Below are 13,749 nucleotides of genomic sequence, written 5' to 3'. Positions count from 1 at the left end.
CGCAAAAAGACCAAAGATACAGGCCACAGACTACATTGCCATCATTCGCTTGCAGGTGTACCAGCTGATATCCCGTCGGCGGTTCCAGCAGATGGAGGTGCTCGAAGGCCAGAACATACTGGTGACCATCTCGGGCAAGAAGAACCGTGTCCGCGTCTACTACCTGTCCTGGCTCAAGTCAAAGATTCTCCGCACCGACGGGCTGACGGATGTAAGTCATCTGCAGAGATCGTTCCGTGCCGTGCTGCAGATGTTTAATGGTTCTCGTGTTCCTTTTGCTTCCTTTCAGCAACAAGTGGAACGCCGCAACGGCTGGATCAATGTCGGTGATCTGCAGGGTGCAGTGCATTTCAAGATCGTCAAGTACGAGCGGATCAAGTTCCTCGTGATCGCTCTGAAGGACTCGATCGAGATCTACGCCTGGGCCCCGAAGCCCTACCATAAGTTTATGGCTTTTAAGGTAAGCAGGAAAGCCGGGGGAGATGTGGACAGAAGGATACGAATACTATTCTTTTTTTTCTCCTGTTTTTTTAGAGCTTCGGAGAGCTGATGCATCGCCCACTGTTGGTCGATCTGACCGTGGAGGAGCAGACGCGGCTAAAGGTCATCTACGGGTCGGCGGAAGGTTTCCATGCGGTCGATCTCGACTCGGCTACCGTTTACGATATCTATCTTCCTAAGCATGTAAGTGCACAGAATACTTTATCCGACAGGTGTCCGACGATCTAATAACGCTCCGGCAAACTCTCCTTCAGACTCAGGGTCCAATTTCGCCACACTGTATCGTAACGCTGCCGAACTCGAACGGTATGCAGCTGCTGCTTTGCTACGACAACGAAGGTGTCTACGTCAACACGATGGGCCGGGTGTCGAAGAACATCGTGCTGCAGTGGGGCGAAATGCCAACCTCCGTCGCGTACATCGGCACCGGCCAGATCATGGGCTGGGGCAACAAAGCAATCGAGGTGAGTGTTTGTTGATGCCGTGGTGGTTGGCGATACAATAAACGTGATGCTAACTCGCTTTGTTTGCCGATTCCGTTTTGTTTTTTTTTAGATTCGTTCGGTAGAAACCGGCCACCTGGACGGTGTGTTTATGCACAAAAAGGCGCAGCGTCTCAAGTTCCTGTGCGAGCGGAACGACAAGGTTTTCTTCAGCAGTGCCAAAGGCGGCTCATCCTGTCAGATCTACTTCATGACGTTGAACAAACCGGGCATGGCCAACTGGTAGAGCACATAAATCGCCTATGTGCGTGTGTGTAGCCTGGTATGGTCATTTGGAAAATAGGATGAGTTAGAGCCCGAAAATCGATAAGGAGACTGTGTGTAACAGTGAGTTGGAGAAGAGAGACATAGAAACAATTCTCAATGCTCTGTTGCGTTTGCAGCAGTATCGTTGCAAACACCACTCACCTACAGGATACACATAAAGGTAGTAGAGTTGCAACGGAACAATACAAAACAGCAGCAGCAACCGCAACAAAATAATAATGAAAGTACAGTGCGCAGGAAAACTTTTTACTCTAGAAATAGTAGCAAAACATGTAAACTAATTATTAGCCGACGAAGCAGCAGCAGAAGCCGAACAGAACAAAACCCAACAAAGTGGGGGAAAAACAGCAGCAACAAAGCACATAATTGCCGAAACAATTATGATACAGCAACAGAAACACACACAAACACGCAGAAATGAAACTAGAAACGAATTATAGACGAGCAGAATCGAACAACAAGCAGAAAGTGAGAGCAAACGCTCTGACCGAAGTGTAGACAACGCGGAATAGATAACCAAGTTAGGTAACATTATTATCCGGGGTTAGTGCGGCGTACCGTTGGGTGGCAAAAAAAAACACGGTGCGATTAGTTACACCTCCCTCTCTACCGCCCCTTGTTGCATCGCATTTTGTGCAATAGGGTTGAAGTTAGCGAACGCGTCATTACAGTGTGCATCGGATGACGGCGGTGACACCGTACCATACACAGCAGCAATCCTGTCTTATGAGCGCATTACCCCAGGCATTAGTCCGGGACTGTGCGATCGCTCCCAATTGACCCGCTCCGCGGTTGCATTAGAATTGTTGTTGCCCCCGTTTGGTGCTAGTGTTATGGCATACCCCTCACGTAACACCGCGCACGTTGCATGTGTATTCTAAATGATGCGACAGATGCGATCCCGTCGTGTATCGGTTTTTGGGCATTTTCCCTCATCTCTGGTATTATTCAGGTTAGCATTTTTCTAGGTACACGGTACAACCGAAAGCCGTGAGAGGTATATATCGGAATAGGCAGATACACGAAAGGAAGGGGGGGGGGGGCAATCAATGATTATGCGACACTTGGTTGGCGTAGTCGAAATTGAAGGGGTAAAAAGGAAGAAAAAAACGACTAATTTGGGAACGTAGTGTAGCAAGGAATAGCTAAGAAACGAGTGTTCTTTCCCTTTTCTTCGTAAGTTTCCATGCAGTTAGTTACACTTTCCTTTTTGCACGATCACCGACAGCGTGAATCACAGAATGTGTAGGGTAGGGCAAACAGGAGGGTCAGGGAAACGAGATATATACCGTGTTTGGTTCAGGGCCGAGCATATCTTCCAACTTATGCCGTGTTTACGTTTTTACCCGTATTTGGTAGTACCGGTAGTAGTGAGTTATAATCGAATTTTAATCTGGAGAAAAGAAAAATTCGTACCTAAGCATGGTGTGAGGAGGGGGGGGGGGAGGAGACTGTTTTTGAAATGTTTTACTCACTCCTACTTCTATCTATAATCGTAAAACAATCATTCACGCCATAGCATTTTCCCTCGTAACAATTAATTTCATTTGCATCGTTCTGTAGGATTGATTGATTGGATGGTACCGATTAGTTTTGTCGCACATGTGTAGTCAAGCGGGTCGAAGCATAGAACGAACCAAGTTGCAGGTAATATTTGAGCGATGATAGTACTACACAGATGTACGGTGCGCGTGAGGAGTCTTTTTCCCCGCTCCTTAACCTTTTTTTTTCATGCAACCAGTTCGCACTAAAGTCGAGTTTTGTTTTCCTCTCGTTGCTTTTTAAGCATTATTTCACGCACCGAGCCGTGGTACGGCGCGTGCACGTGCTACTGCAGTGTGTGCGACACAGGGAATTTGTTAGTTAAGCAATGCGTGATAGTATGGTGGGTATAACTGCGCAACGAACAGTGGCGATTTTGGGACTATCCAAAACGAAGCATCCTTCCGTTCTGTTCGTGGACAAAAAAAAGAAGTCATGTTGGTGAATTAGCGCAGTATACATAGTTGCCACAGCCAAGCCGAGTTGGGGGGGTTGAGACAATCGCGGTGGAAACGATAGCAGTACACCGCGGTGTATGCACTCCTCTCCTGCCCGCCTAGGAGCAAGAGCGCAATCAGAGGTGCAGAGAGTTTATTTTTGTTTTCAGTTTTATAGTTTTTTTCCATCTTTATTTGTTTTCCTTTATTTTTTCGTTTGTTTTCATATACATATGCTTATTATATACATATATATATACATAAAGGTAACCAGACGATAGTATTTTATTTTTTTCTCTCTTATATAGCTCGAAGTATAATTGCTGAAAGAAAAGAACAAAACAAAACAACAAGTTAAGTAAATTGAAGAAAAAAACAGCTCGAAACGGTGTGAACAATTAAGAAAGTAAGAAGTGTGGCAATGTTCGATTGGAGCTATATGCAGCAATATAAGCTAGAGTTATGCATTGTGTCAGCAAATCGGCTCACCAAGAAAGGTGATAACATGGTAGAACAAACATAAAAAAAAGAAAGAAAGAAAGAAGTAAAACAACACAAAGTGTGTAAGGAAGTATAATCGATGCAGGGTTAGAGAACGCACATTGTGCGACGGCAAGCTCGCGAAACGTAACGAAAAGATAACCTTTAGAAGTTGTAAGAAGCAGAGTGGCGGATAAGAAGGAGAGAAGAAAATCAACAAGACGAAATAAGAAGCAGAAAAGAGAAAGCATTCATCGCGCGCGCTCACCTCCTAGTTTTATCGGTTTTTTTTTTATCATTGTAAACCCGGCCGCGGGATATATTTGAATGTGCATGCATGCATGGCGGTGTGGATGAAGAGGTATAGGCAGCCCGCTTTCCAATCCATAAGCGCAGAAAAGTGGAAAATAAATGGAAGGGGGGAGGAGACCTATGCTAGGGGACAACACGACACACGCCCGTGCATCATTCACGTAATCATACACGCCTACATTAGAACACATATTGAAACACGATGAAGAAGCAAACGATGATGAGGTGAAAAGGATACAGTCATACACATCCACATACACTGAACGACACATAAACACACACACACACAGCCACACATAAACATACAATCAAAACTCATCAACAAAATCATTCTATCTCTCTATCTCTCTGTTTTTTGCATTAGAAAACCCGTAGCAAGTAAGATGATTTGGAATGAACAGAAGAACAAAGAACATATGAGTGTCGACGGGGGAAGAGGGTCGACGAAAGAATTTGCGCAAAAGCATTGATAGAACAAGTACAGTTCGACCGCGCAGGACAGTTTAGCCAGGAACGAACGAACACGTGCAGGTGTATCAGCTGCTGGTATCAGCAGTGGCGCCAAACACACCGATCACAATACAATTGATGGTGGCGTGCGTAAACACAGCGTAAACCAGCAAAGCGATACGAAGGCGAATGAGGTATATATGTGTATAGAACAGCAAGAATAGCGCGCGGTGGGAAATAAAATTATCGGCAAGAACATGTAAGTCCTGAGAAAACGTATGCGTACGTGTATAGGATTTGTGCCTTATGCCTGTCAGCCATGATGACTGCGGCGGTTCGCGATCCACAATCAAACGGAATCAACGCTTCTACGGTAAGTTCACTTTACTTTATTTCATTATGATTTTTTCTTGTATTGTGAACATTGATTTTGTAGGATAAGTGTTCACAAATCCTAAATTTATCCTAAAAATTTTAAATTTACAAAATTAATGAAAAACTTCCTGATCCGAGAAATGTTTTAAGAAGTAACGCTCTACCGTACATTTTTAAGTATATTAAAATTGATTAGTTTTTTAATTCATACATGCGACGTATACAATGTCAATGCGAGATCGCCTTCTAGCAAGATGTCGAGCAGTCCTAGACCAATTGCGGTCATTGTTCCAATTCTGACTAAACCTCTGATCATATACTGCGCAAAGTTGGTCCTTTAGCGGCCTGTGGCATGGCACGTACAAAGTCTAAATGATTCCTGAGTTTGCGATGTAAGAATCTTCCTTTAATTAGCCTCGCTGTACAAAAAGTGCTCAAAAGTGTGACAGAATATGGGAATATCAGATTATTCAATCCTACGCTGAATTCAGGATCTGTTTGCGTCATCTTGCATGATCACTGAATGTCAAAAGCTATGCGGAACACTCCCACGTTATATCTATCTCCCTGTAAGCCGCATCCCCGCAAGCGTTAAACAACAAAACCGTTTCTCCCAGCGTGTGTTGTCAGAGTGTGAAAGTAGAAGGAGAGAAGAATTTCGACCCTATCGCGCTAACCGATGCAGATTAATGTGGGCAAAACAAAAACAACCACAGCAAGAAGGAATCAAAAGGTTGCCAAAAATATAGCCTAAAGCTTTCCCTTTCTCCAAACCGGTCAGTGACCGTCGTAAAAGCCGCTCAGCAAAACCAGTTTAAGCGTACTGCCGGTGGAATCTACTGCGTCTTTAATATGCTCACCAATCCGCGAAGGAATGGGTTTTGCAAAGTTTATAATACTTGCCATACTTTATCCTGAGTGTGATTTAAAAGTGCTCCAGCGCTGACTCAAGAGTTTCCGTTTGACCCAATTTTGAGTACCGAATCATGAGTACTTTCTCTTGAACTTAAGCTGATCGTTATCTGATCGTTCCAACTGGAGTAATCCATCATAAGGCTTTTTTTTTTTTTTGAGACTAAAGCAACATCACCTCACACGTTGGGAAGAAGCGTTTATCGTCCAAAATGCCTTACTTCCTTCCGCGTATGGCTGTCATCAAGCATGTCACCGAAGCGGCGCCTCATTACCCTTTTAAACGTATTCCACACGAGAGATGATCGCCTGATAAGACAGGTCTCGCATCGGCACTAAAATCCCAACGCGCTGAGATGGGTGGGGATAACCTAATGTCCCGAGATCCAGAGCCACGCACTATCCGTTCCGAACGCGCGCACCACAGTCTGCGGCGAACGATCCAACCGACCGGTCGGTGTAGAATTACAGCGTGCGCGAGAAGACCTTTAGGGAAGGTCACCGCCACAGCGTGACACGAAACAACAACACCGGCTCGTGCTTGTGCTCGTGTGCCTCGCTGAACTTGAAGGCGCACCCGCCGCGTAGACGGCACACTTCTCACCGTGTGTGCGTTTTTCAAGTGCAACCCCACTTCAACCGTTCGTCTCGCTGTTGCCCGTTGTTGTTATTCAACTGTGGAGTGTCTGTGCCCGCGTGTGCCGGAAGTGCTACACTCATCAATACGCGACCGGTCAGGATGAGTGCGTTACGAAGGGTTCTGAAATTTTTGCTCGGTGCCGTAATACCCAGCGCCTGGTGTACTTACGGCGATGGTGGTGATTCCCGCACCGTCTGTCCCACTTCTTCCCTGCTGGAACGACCGTACAGATAACATCCCGCAACAAAAAGTGGTTCTCCATAGAATGTAAAGTGTACCCCCCGATACGCATGGCACGTTACAAGTCATGCTGGCGATTGAACCGTCTCGATGTGTTATTTGCCTTAGTACTTTGTACTCTCCCGCACTGTATCGCCGGAATCGTCCAATCATCGATGACGCGTGCCTCTACCCACCTATAAGCACATGTTACCGTCGTTAGAACCAACACGAACCGCGTGCTGCGCTGCGAAACATCCTTGAGCGGGCGACTGAAGCGATCCTTGGGGTGTAATTATTGCCATTACCAAGCGTTGTCGTGTGCGAATTAGACGAACGTCGATCGATGGGGCAGCAGTTTGTTGTGAGGCTCCAGAACTTGTTAGAACACCTTCATGGGCGAATCGATGACAGTGGAGCGAATAGAGGTCGGATATGATATGATAAAATCAATGTCAACGAGTTTGTGTGATACACCCGTTGGAGGGAGAAGTCTCTGTTTAGCTACGCTTGGTTGGTTTATAGTTTGTAAGGAAGATTACGGATTTAAGGTCTAATAAACGATCGTGCACGATCTAGAAGTAGCTTAAATAGTTCGCTTTTTGTGGTTTTATTGAGAAACATGTTCATGGGTGATTACTTTAACTTAAGTTCAGTTTTATATTCGCACAGCAGTAAGTGATCTTCAGTTTCTGTGTCATTAATGGAGTCATTAAATAATCATACTAGACTACAAAGTTAGTCAAAGTCGTTTTATGTACTTATAATCTTTTGTTATCCTCACTTTGGCTATTTTGTTGATCGTTCCCGTAAACTTTTATAACACTGGAATATGGTTATGAGATAATTTTACAGACCAGGCAGACCATTATTAATATCACTGACAACGACGGTAGAAAGTTGCACACCTAATAGGATTGATATGCCTGCCTGGATATTTCTTGCATATTATTATTGATTTTAGCTGTACTCATTTTAAATGCGTGACATAAGCATCGCTTTCTCTGTATAAAAAAAATCATCATACAGCGTTGTGTAGTTTCATGGGAAATTCCGAAACGATGGTTATGAAATATAATTTAAATTTAAAATCCTACTTGTCACAATATTTTACTCAAGTTCCTGTCAAATTGCTTGGAGCACAATATTCCTTCATTCGTTTCGCGATTGATTCCTACATGTACTATCACTGTAGGAGTAATTGTAAAATACAAATTAGTTAACTGAAACCAGTTCTTAAACAATGTCTCTATTAACGAAACTTAACCTCCATTTATCAGGTCGTACTGACAACCCAGTCCATATTTCCATAAGATTACACTAATTACTTTAAAGCAACTGGAAGCTCAGCTGCACTTTCAAACTATTTTTTCGAGAGATTATGCAGTCCTCAGACTCAACCGAACGCGAATGTTGACCGTTTGCTTCAGTCTTCATGAGCATGGCAAATTCCTGGCAATGGACAGAGGAGCCCTGCAACCTGCTCATTAAAAAGAGATGGCCAGAAGTGGTTCTTGACTCAAAATCGTATTATACTTATCTACTAAACCTTCTTATCTTTAATTAACACTGTAAAGGTCTTATTCACAAATTAGTTGTGACTCAGCATGTACATGCATTCGTTCTTAACTCAATGGTTGTACAGTGGGTTTAACCCAATTTTACTATTTCTTTGATTATTTTGTAAAGTCCCTCCTTGTATTCATGTCAAGGGATTTAATGAAGCATCGTGGTGGAATATTCTTTTAGTGCAAGATTCTTTACTCTTTGCTACCTTTAATTAGCTACTTACAATCTGCAACTCCTGTTTATGGTTGATTGGAATACCCACTTGAGTTGTTATCGCAATGATATGTGTGTTAAAGTGTTACCGTTCTTGTAATGATACGACTAATCTGATTTGCACAACGATGAGATTACCCCTATGGTTGGAAGTTTGTGCAAAAAAGGAATTACAATGAGTCCTACAGCTAAACTATTCCACATCAAGCTACATTTCTTTCCAATCTCTCCAAAACAAGATAAACACATAGTGAATGCTCTTATTCCATTCTATATTAAACAACCAAAACAGTCTTCCATAAATACAACTTTTACACGTTCGGGTTGAAGCGCGGCCAGGTGCGGATCTCGTTGAAGAACGCATTGCCCGGGCAGGCGGTGGCGACGGCCTGACGATGTCCAATCAGCCAGTAGTTCGAGGCAATGTGGCCGAGCGACACACCGCAGGTGATCAGGTTACGGGCTGCGGTACGGGCGGCCGCATTCGGGATGACGTTGGTGAACGTGCCGATCACGCCCATGCCGACCGAGCGATCGTTGTAGCCGGGAGCGTGAGCGCCCTGGCGTCCCCAGCCGCGTCCCTCGTACGCCGCACCGTTCTCACCGACCAGGAAGTTGTAGCCAATGTCAGCCCAGCCGTTGCCGTCCATGTGGAAGGACTGGATGTTGCGCATCTGCTGGGCGCAGGCCGCATCGGTCGTGCAGGACGCACCGGCCGTATGGTGCATCACGACCCACGGGGCCGGTCGGATCGGCAGCTGGGCGGTGCTGGCGGCACGGGCTCCCCACTGGGCGCGGGTCACGATGCGCGGGCACTGGGCCGAAACGCTCGCCAGGCAGATGCTGGCCAGCACCAGAACGGTCGCGAACTTGTTCATCGTTGTACACTGCTAGCTGTTATGCGGGAAATGTTGTCCTGCCTGACCCTGATCCGCACGTTTTATAGACATTCAATTATTCGTTATCGGAGAGTTACCAGCTGGACGAAGAGTTGGTTGCCGGGAATGTCCCGTAAAATAAAAGCGTGCCGTGTGAAAATCGACCCATTCTACGTCACGCTGCATATTTTGGGCAACGATAAACACACGCTTGGATCAGATTAAGCCGCTAACCAGTACAATACGGTACGATTGGACTCCCGCAAGGACTACCGGGAGCGGTAGTAGAGTCGTGTGCTCGATAAGATAAGTGTACCAACTCCAGTTGAGTGACGTCACGAGCTGTGTTTTTACCGGCCAGTTTGCATTATTTTTGTTTGCTGATATTGTTTTACGGCGCGTAAAATCTAGAATATGCCATCCATCGACCCACCTAGCTATCGGTTACAGATTTAAACCATTTGCTCCGATTAGATGGGCGCTACTTCGTATTATTGTTTGTTTACGTTACATCTGCCTATCAAAAGTAGATTATCGTTCTGGCTTTTTTACGCCTTTACACGGGCTAAATTTAATTTGAAGCTGTGCAGTTTTATAGGGAGGAGGGTTGAATCACACCAAGGGTTGTGTACTTCAAACCATCGTGTGCTGTCTTGAAGTTCATTGCTTGATTCTAATTCAACACATATGAGCTAAACTTTTACACTTGGGTGAAGAAGTATGATTTCTAGAACATTGTAAGACATTGTAACAGTAACATCAAACATTGCAAATCATCAAAAAATAAGCTTTAAAATATGAGTTTTGAAAAAGAATTTTGTATCACAAACGTGCCTGTACTGTTGGTTTTAGGTATCCAGAGAGTCTGTTAGTTTTAGATAATATCCCCAAATGTGTGGCTGGGAAGTGATCTGGCTTGATTTTGGAAGCGATCTGATTTTTTTCTTTTTGATCAGATCTCTAAGGTGAAATGTTACCTGAAGTTATTGAATACTGTGGGCAATTCCGCATACACACTGTTGTCAGTACTGATTTTAGAAGCGAGATCGATTATGCTTTGGAATAGTGTCACAGCATCGCTACGAAGATCAACATCTAAAAATACCTGCCGACCTCATGTAATAAGGATAGTTTTAAATTACTAGTTCATATAAATAATGTTGATGTACCCGTTAAGATCTGGGATGATTTAACGAGAATATTTCCCGAAATCACCCCGAAGTAGGATGACTCCCTCTGCCACTCTCTCTCTCTCTGCCACCAAAATTCGTTATTAGTAAGATGGACAACCATTACTTACAAACCCAGACCTAAGGTGACGCACGTAATAGGTGAACACACTTTAAAAAATGTCCGAGATTTCTTCCGTCTCGGGTCCAACATGATGGCTGTTAACCGGTAATACAATATCCAGAGCATATAGTTAACCTCAAAGAACTTGTCGCCACGAACCAAGCAGAGACTATATCAAATCTTTACAGTGCTAATGCTCACATACGCTCCTGCAACGTAGACCCCGTCCAAATCTAACGAAATCCTCTTAAAGTTCTGTTAGGCCTTTCATACAGACAGTCGAAGAAATACGGCCAAGCCAAAGGCCACCACCAAGTTCAGTTGACAAGATAGCGGAGAGGCATCCATCAGTAAGGTCCGGATAAAGGATTGGCAGACGAAGACGCAGTCCTCGGGACATACAATTTTAACAGAAACACACATTCAAATACAACTTCTCTCACTTGGAATGGCTTATCAGATCAGCGTACCCAGAATTTCGATCCTGTCGATGCCCCATAAAGTTGACATCCTAGCGATGCTATCTTATGGAGCTGCTGTTCCGCCATAGTCTCCAAGATATGCCGAATGCTGAAGATCTAGTAGATAGTTTGTTTTGGAAACTTCTCGCAATACTTCCTGCCATCTCTGCGACAAGCTGTATCCTCGAAGGAAAGGGAGAATAAGGCATTTAGTTGTTGCTGTGCTTTGTTGATTAAATATAGTTTAGATGAGGTCATGATGCGAATTCCCTCGTTGTCTACTCGGCCTGATTTGTCATATGCCACTATTTCCAAGCCCAAGTTCTTGGGAGCAGTCTGTACAATCAAGCATACTGGGCATCGATATTAGGCATTGAGAGACTGATATTGTATCCTTCAAAGAAGGAAGTTTCTCCACTATCCACATTTTTAATCACTCAACACTCAATGTCACTCCACAATTTACAATGTCACAATTTTACATGTCCAATAGCATCAAACCTCTTGAATGTTTACTGCTCTACTGATCTTTTAAAGCCTTGGAAGAATAAATCCCCTTCTAAAATAAATTAACATCAACAGCAATCCTAATCTTTTCGAATCTTTCAAGTAAAATCCCCATTTTCCACTCATATCTGCACTGTACTGTTGCAGATGGTTGTGTTGTTCCCCCGGCGATACCTCTTGGAATAGCTAAAACAAACTCGTCTCCGTTCACAAAACACATGTAGATGTACACAGTCTTGTAATTGCAAACTGTTGTTTCGTCTAGAAACGGATTGTATGCTTGATATGACGGTACAACTAGTACATGAACCCAACTGGTCATAGTGTCGTTTGCCACTTCATACACCTCTTCCGTTATCTTATCGTACACTTAACTGAAATTAAGTATTTTATAAATTAATTAAATCAATACCCTCATTCATTCATCGTGTAGACACTCACCATCGGGGATTTTCTGTACAATCTGAAATCATATCATTAGAATTCTAGAGCATATGATACAATCGAAGTAAGTAAGACACTTGCATAGCTTCGATGAGGCATTCACGCACTTTTTGGGGAAATCCAGCTTGTGCCCTTAATTGCCATTGTGCAGTTAATTCCTGAGCCTATTTCTGGTGTTAACAATACGACTAGACCTCCCAGGAAGAAGACTTCCACTGCGTCAGAGCGCTATTCGAAATAAAAAGAATCTTACCCATCCACCGACAGTAAGAAGGACGGTAAGATATCGATAAAGTCCCGTATTAGAGATTACGTGCCCGCGATGCGTGATTAGTGTCGGTACGGGACTCGAACAGAGCTTCCGTACAATTACGATAAGTAATCGACAATTCGGGTTGGCTGATAGTAGATAGGAAGGATAGGCGGCAGTGAACCGCGTGGCTGCCGCGTGTATATAAACCCCCAGCACCACGTTCATTTTCATCAAGTTTCGCCTTGGTAGTAGCCACCGTAACCGAAAAGAGATCATCAAGAAGATGAACAAGTTCGCGACCGTCCTGGTGCTGGCCAGCATCTGCCTGGCGGGCGTTTCGGCCCAGTGCCCGCGCATCGTGACCCGCGCCCAGTGGGGAGCCCGTGCCGCCAGCACCTCGCAGCTGCCGATCCGTCCGGCCCCGTGGGTCGTGATGCACCATACGGCCGGTGCGTCCTGCACGACCGATGCGGCCTGCGCCCAGCAGATGCGCAACATCCAGTCCTTCCACATGGACGGCAACGGTTGGGCTGACATTGGCTACAACTTCCTGGTCGGTGAGAACGGTGCGGCGTACGAGGGACGCGGCTGGGGCCGCCAGGGTGCTCACGCTCCCGGCTACAACGATCGCTCGGTCGGCATGGGCGTGATCGGCACGTTCACCAACGCCATCCCGAATGCGGCCGCCCGTACCGCAGCCCGTAACCTGATCACCTGCGGCGTGTCGCTCGGCCACATTGCCTCGAACTACTGGCTGATTGGACATCGTCAGGCCGTTGCCACTGCCTGCCCCGGCAATGCGTTCTTCAACGAGATCCGCACCTGGCCGCGCTTCAACCCGAACGTGTAAGAAAGGGGCTCTCTATATCTCTGCAAGTGAAAGACGCTAACATCCACTGCTCAACATAGAATATAAGCTAACTAAACTTCTTGTCGTATAAACGAAAACGTTGAATTTGCTTTCAAGTATTTGGAGTTCAAGATGACACCGGGGAAAGCAAAGGGACAGGAAGGAAATTCCATCGTGAAGGTTTACGGTGCGGTCGATTTATTACGACGATTGTGACAGGTGATGATGTTGTTCAATTCAGCTACAGAATGCCATAAATCGATCCCATTACGGTAGTGCAATGATGATTGATAAGATTACTATCATTATGTGCGCGGTGTGGGACAAGTGACGTTTGATTTAGCCGATGGTGATAATCCACGTGAGTCTTCTCATCGATCAACGGAACGTAGTTGGTGTGGAAGTGATGGCACTTTTGGAGCGAGGCATCTACTGCCAAATTTTTCTATCCAGCTTCAACGGACAATGACCTTGATTAGTTTTGATAATATGATTAAACTTAGATAAAACCTGTAATTGCAATCTGCATCTGCGTAACACACTAAGACCTGAGCAACTGAGATGGTACAGTTGAAGTTATTGGTTGTCTTTTAGTCCTATGACCACCTCATGATACTACCTGGAGTGTCAAATGTATCCTTAT

At 44.9% G+C, this 13,749-nt stretch overlaps 3 protein-coding genes across 23 annotated transcripts in view; 2 read left to right on the top strand and 1 right to left on the bottom strand.

The window, feature by feature from the left end:
• The window catches only part of LOC120898355 (serine/threonine-protein kinase mig-15), a 52,854-nt gene extending 48,083 nt beyond the window's left edge, over window positions 1-4,771 (top strand). For all 21 annotated transcript variants that reach the window (XM_040304094.1, XM_040304093.1, XM_040304102.1 and 18 more), the window contains 5 exons: window positions 56-211; window positions 290-460; window positions 535-684; window positions 756-965; window positions 1,057-4,771. In XM_040304094.1, coding sequence (XP_040160028.1) covers window positions 56-211; window positions 290-460; window positions 535-684; window positions 756-965; window positions 1,057-1,230 — 861 coding nt within the window. In that variant the 3' untranslated portion in view covers window positions 1,231-4,771. The remainder of the gene's footprint in view (window positions 1-55; window positions 212-289; window positions 461-534; window positions 685-755; window positions 966-1,056) is intronic.
• A 3,900-nt stretch (window positions 4,772-8,671) lies between these two features.
• On the bottom strand, window positions 8,672-9,362 carry LOC120897622 (peptidoglycan-recognition protein SC2-like). Its single transcript, XM_040302634.1, has one exon. It carries the CDS (start codon window positions 9,296-9,298, stop codon window positions 8,732-8,734), a length of 567 nt encoding a protein of 188 aa, XP_040158568.1. The 5' UTR covers window positions 9,299-9,362; the 3' UTR covers window positions 8,672-8,731.
• A 2,772-nt stretch (window positions 9,363-12,134) lies between these two features.
• LOC120893827 (peptidoglycan-recognition protein SC2-like) lies at window positions 12,135-13,204 on the top strand. Its single transcript, XM_040295956.1, has one exon. It carries the CDS (start codon window positions 12,540-12,542, stop codon window positions 13,104-13,106), a length of 567 nt encoding a protein of 188 aa, XP_040151890.1. The 5' UTR covers window positions 12,135-12,539; the 3' UTR covers window positions 13,107-13,204.
• The last annotated feature ends 545 nt before the right edge of the window (window positions 13,205-13,749 follow it).

This window comes from Anopheles arabiensis, chromosome 2, assembly GCF_016920715.1.
Source record: "Anopheles arabiensis isolate DONGOLA chromosome 2, AaraD3, whole genome shotgun sequence".
NCBI lineage: Eukaryota > Metazoa > Arthropoda > Insecta > Diptera > Culicidae > Anopheles > Anopheles arabiensis.
Note: the sequence above shows the minus strand (reverse complement) of the source record. Positions and strands in the feature narration are given on the sequence as shown.

Bases quoted from the DNA above. Each gene is read 5' to 3' on its own strand.
- LOC120893827 (XM_040295956.1), top strand. From the start codon at position 12,540: ATGAACAAGTTCGCGACCGTCCTGGTGCTGGCCAGCATCTGCCTGGCG.
- LOC120897622 (XM_040302634.1), bottom strand. From the start codon at position 9,298: ATGAACAAGTTCGCGACCGTTCTGGTGCTGGCCAGCATCTGCCTGGCG.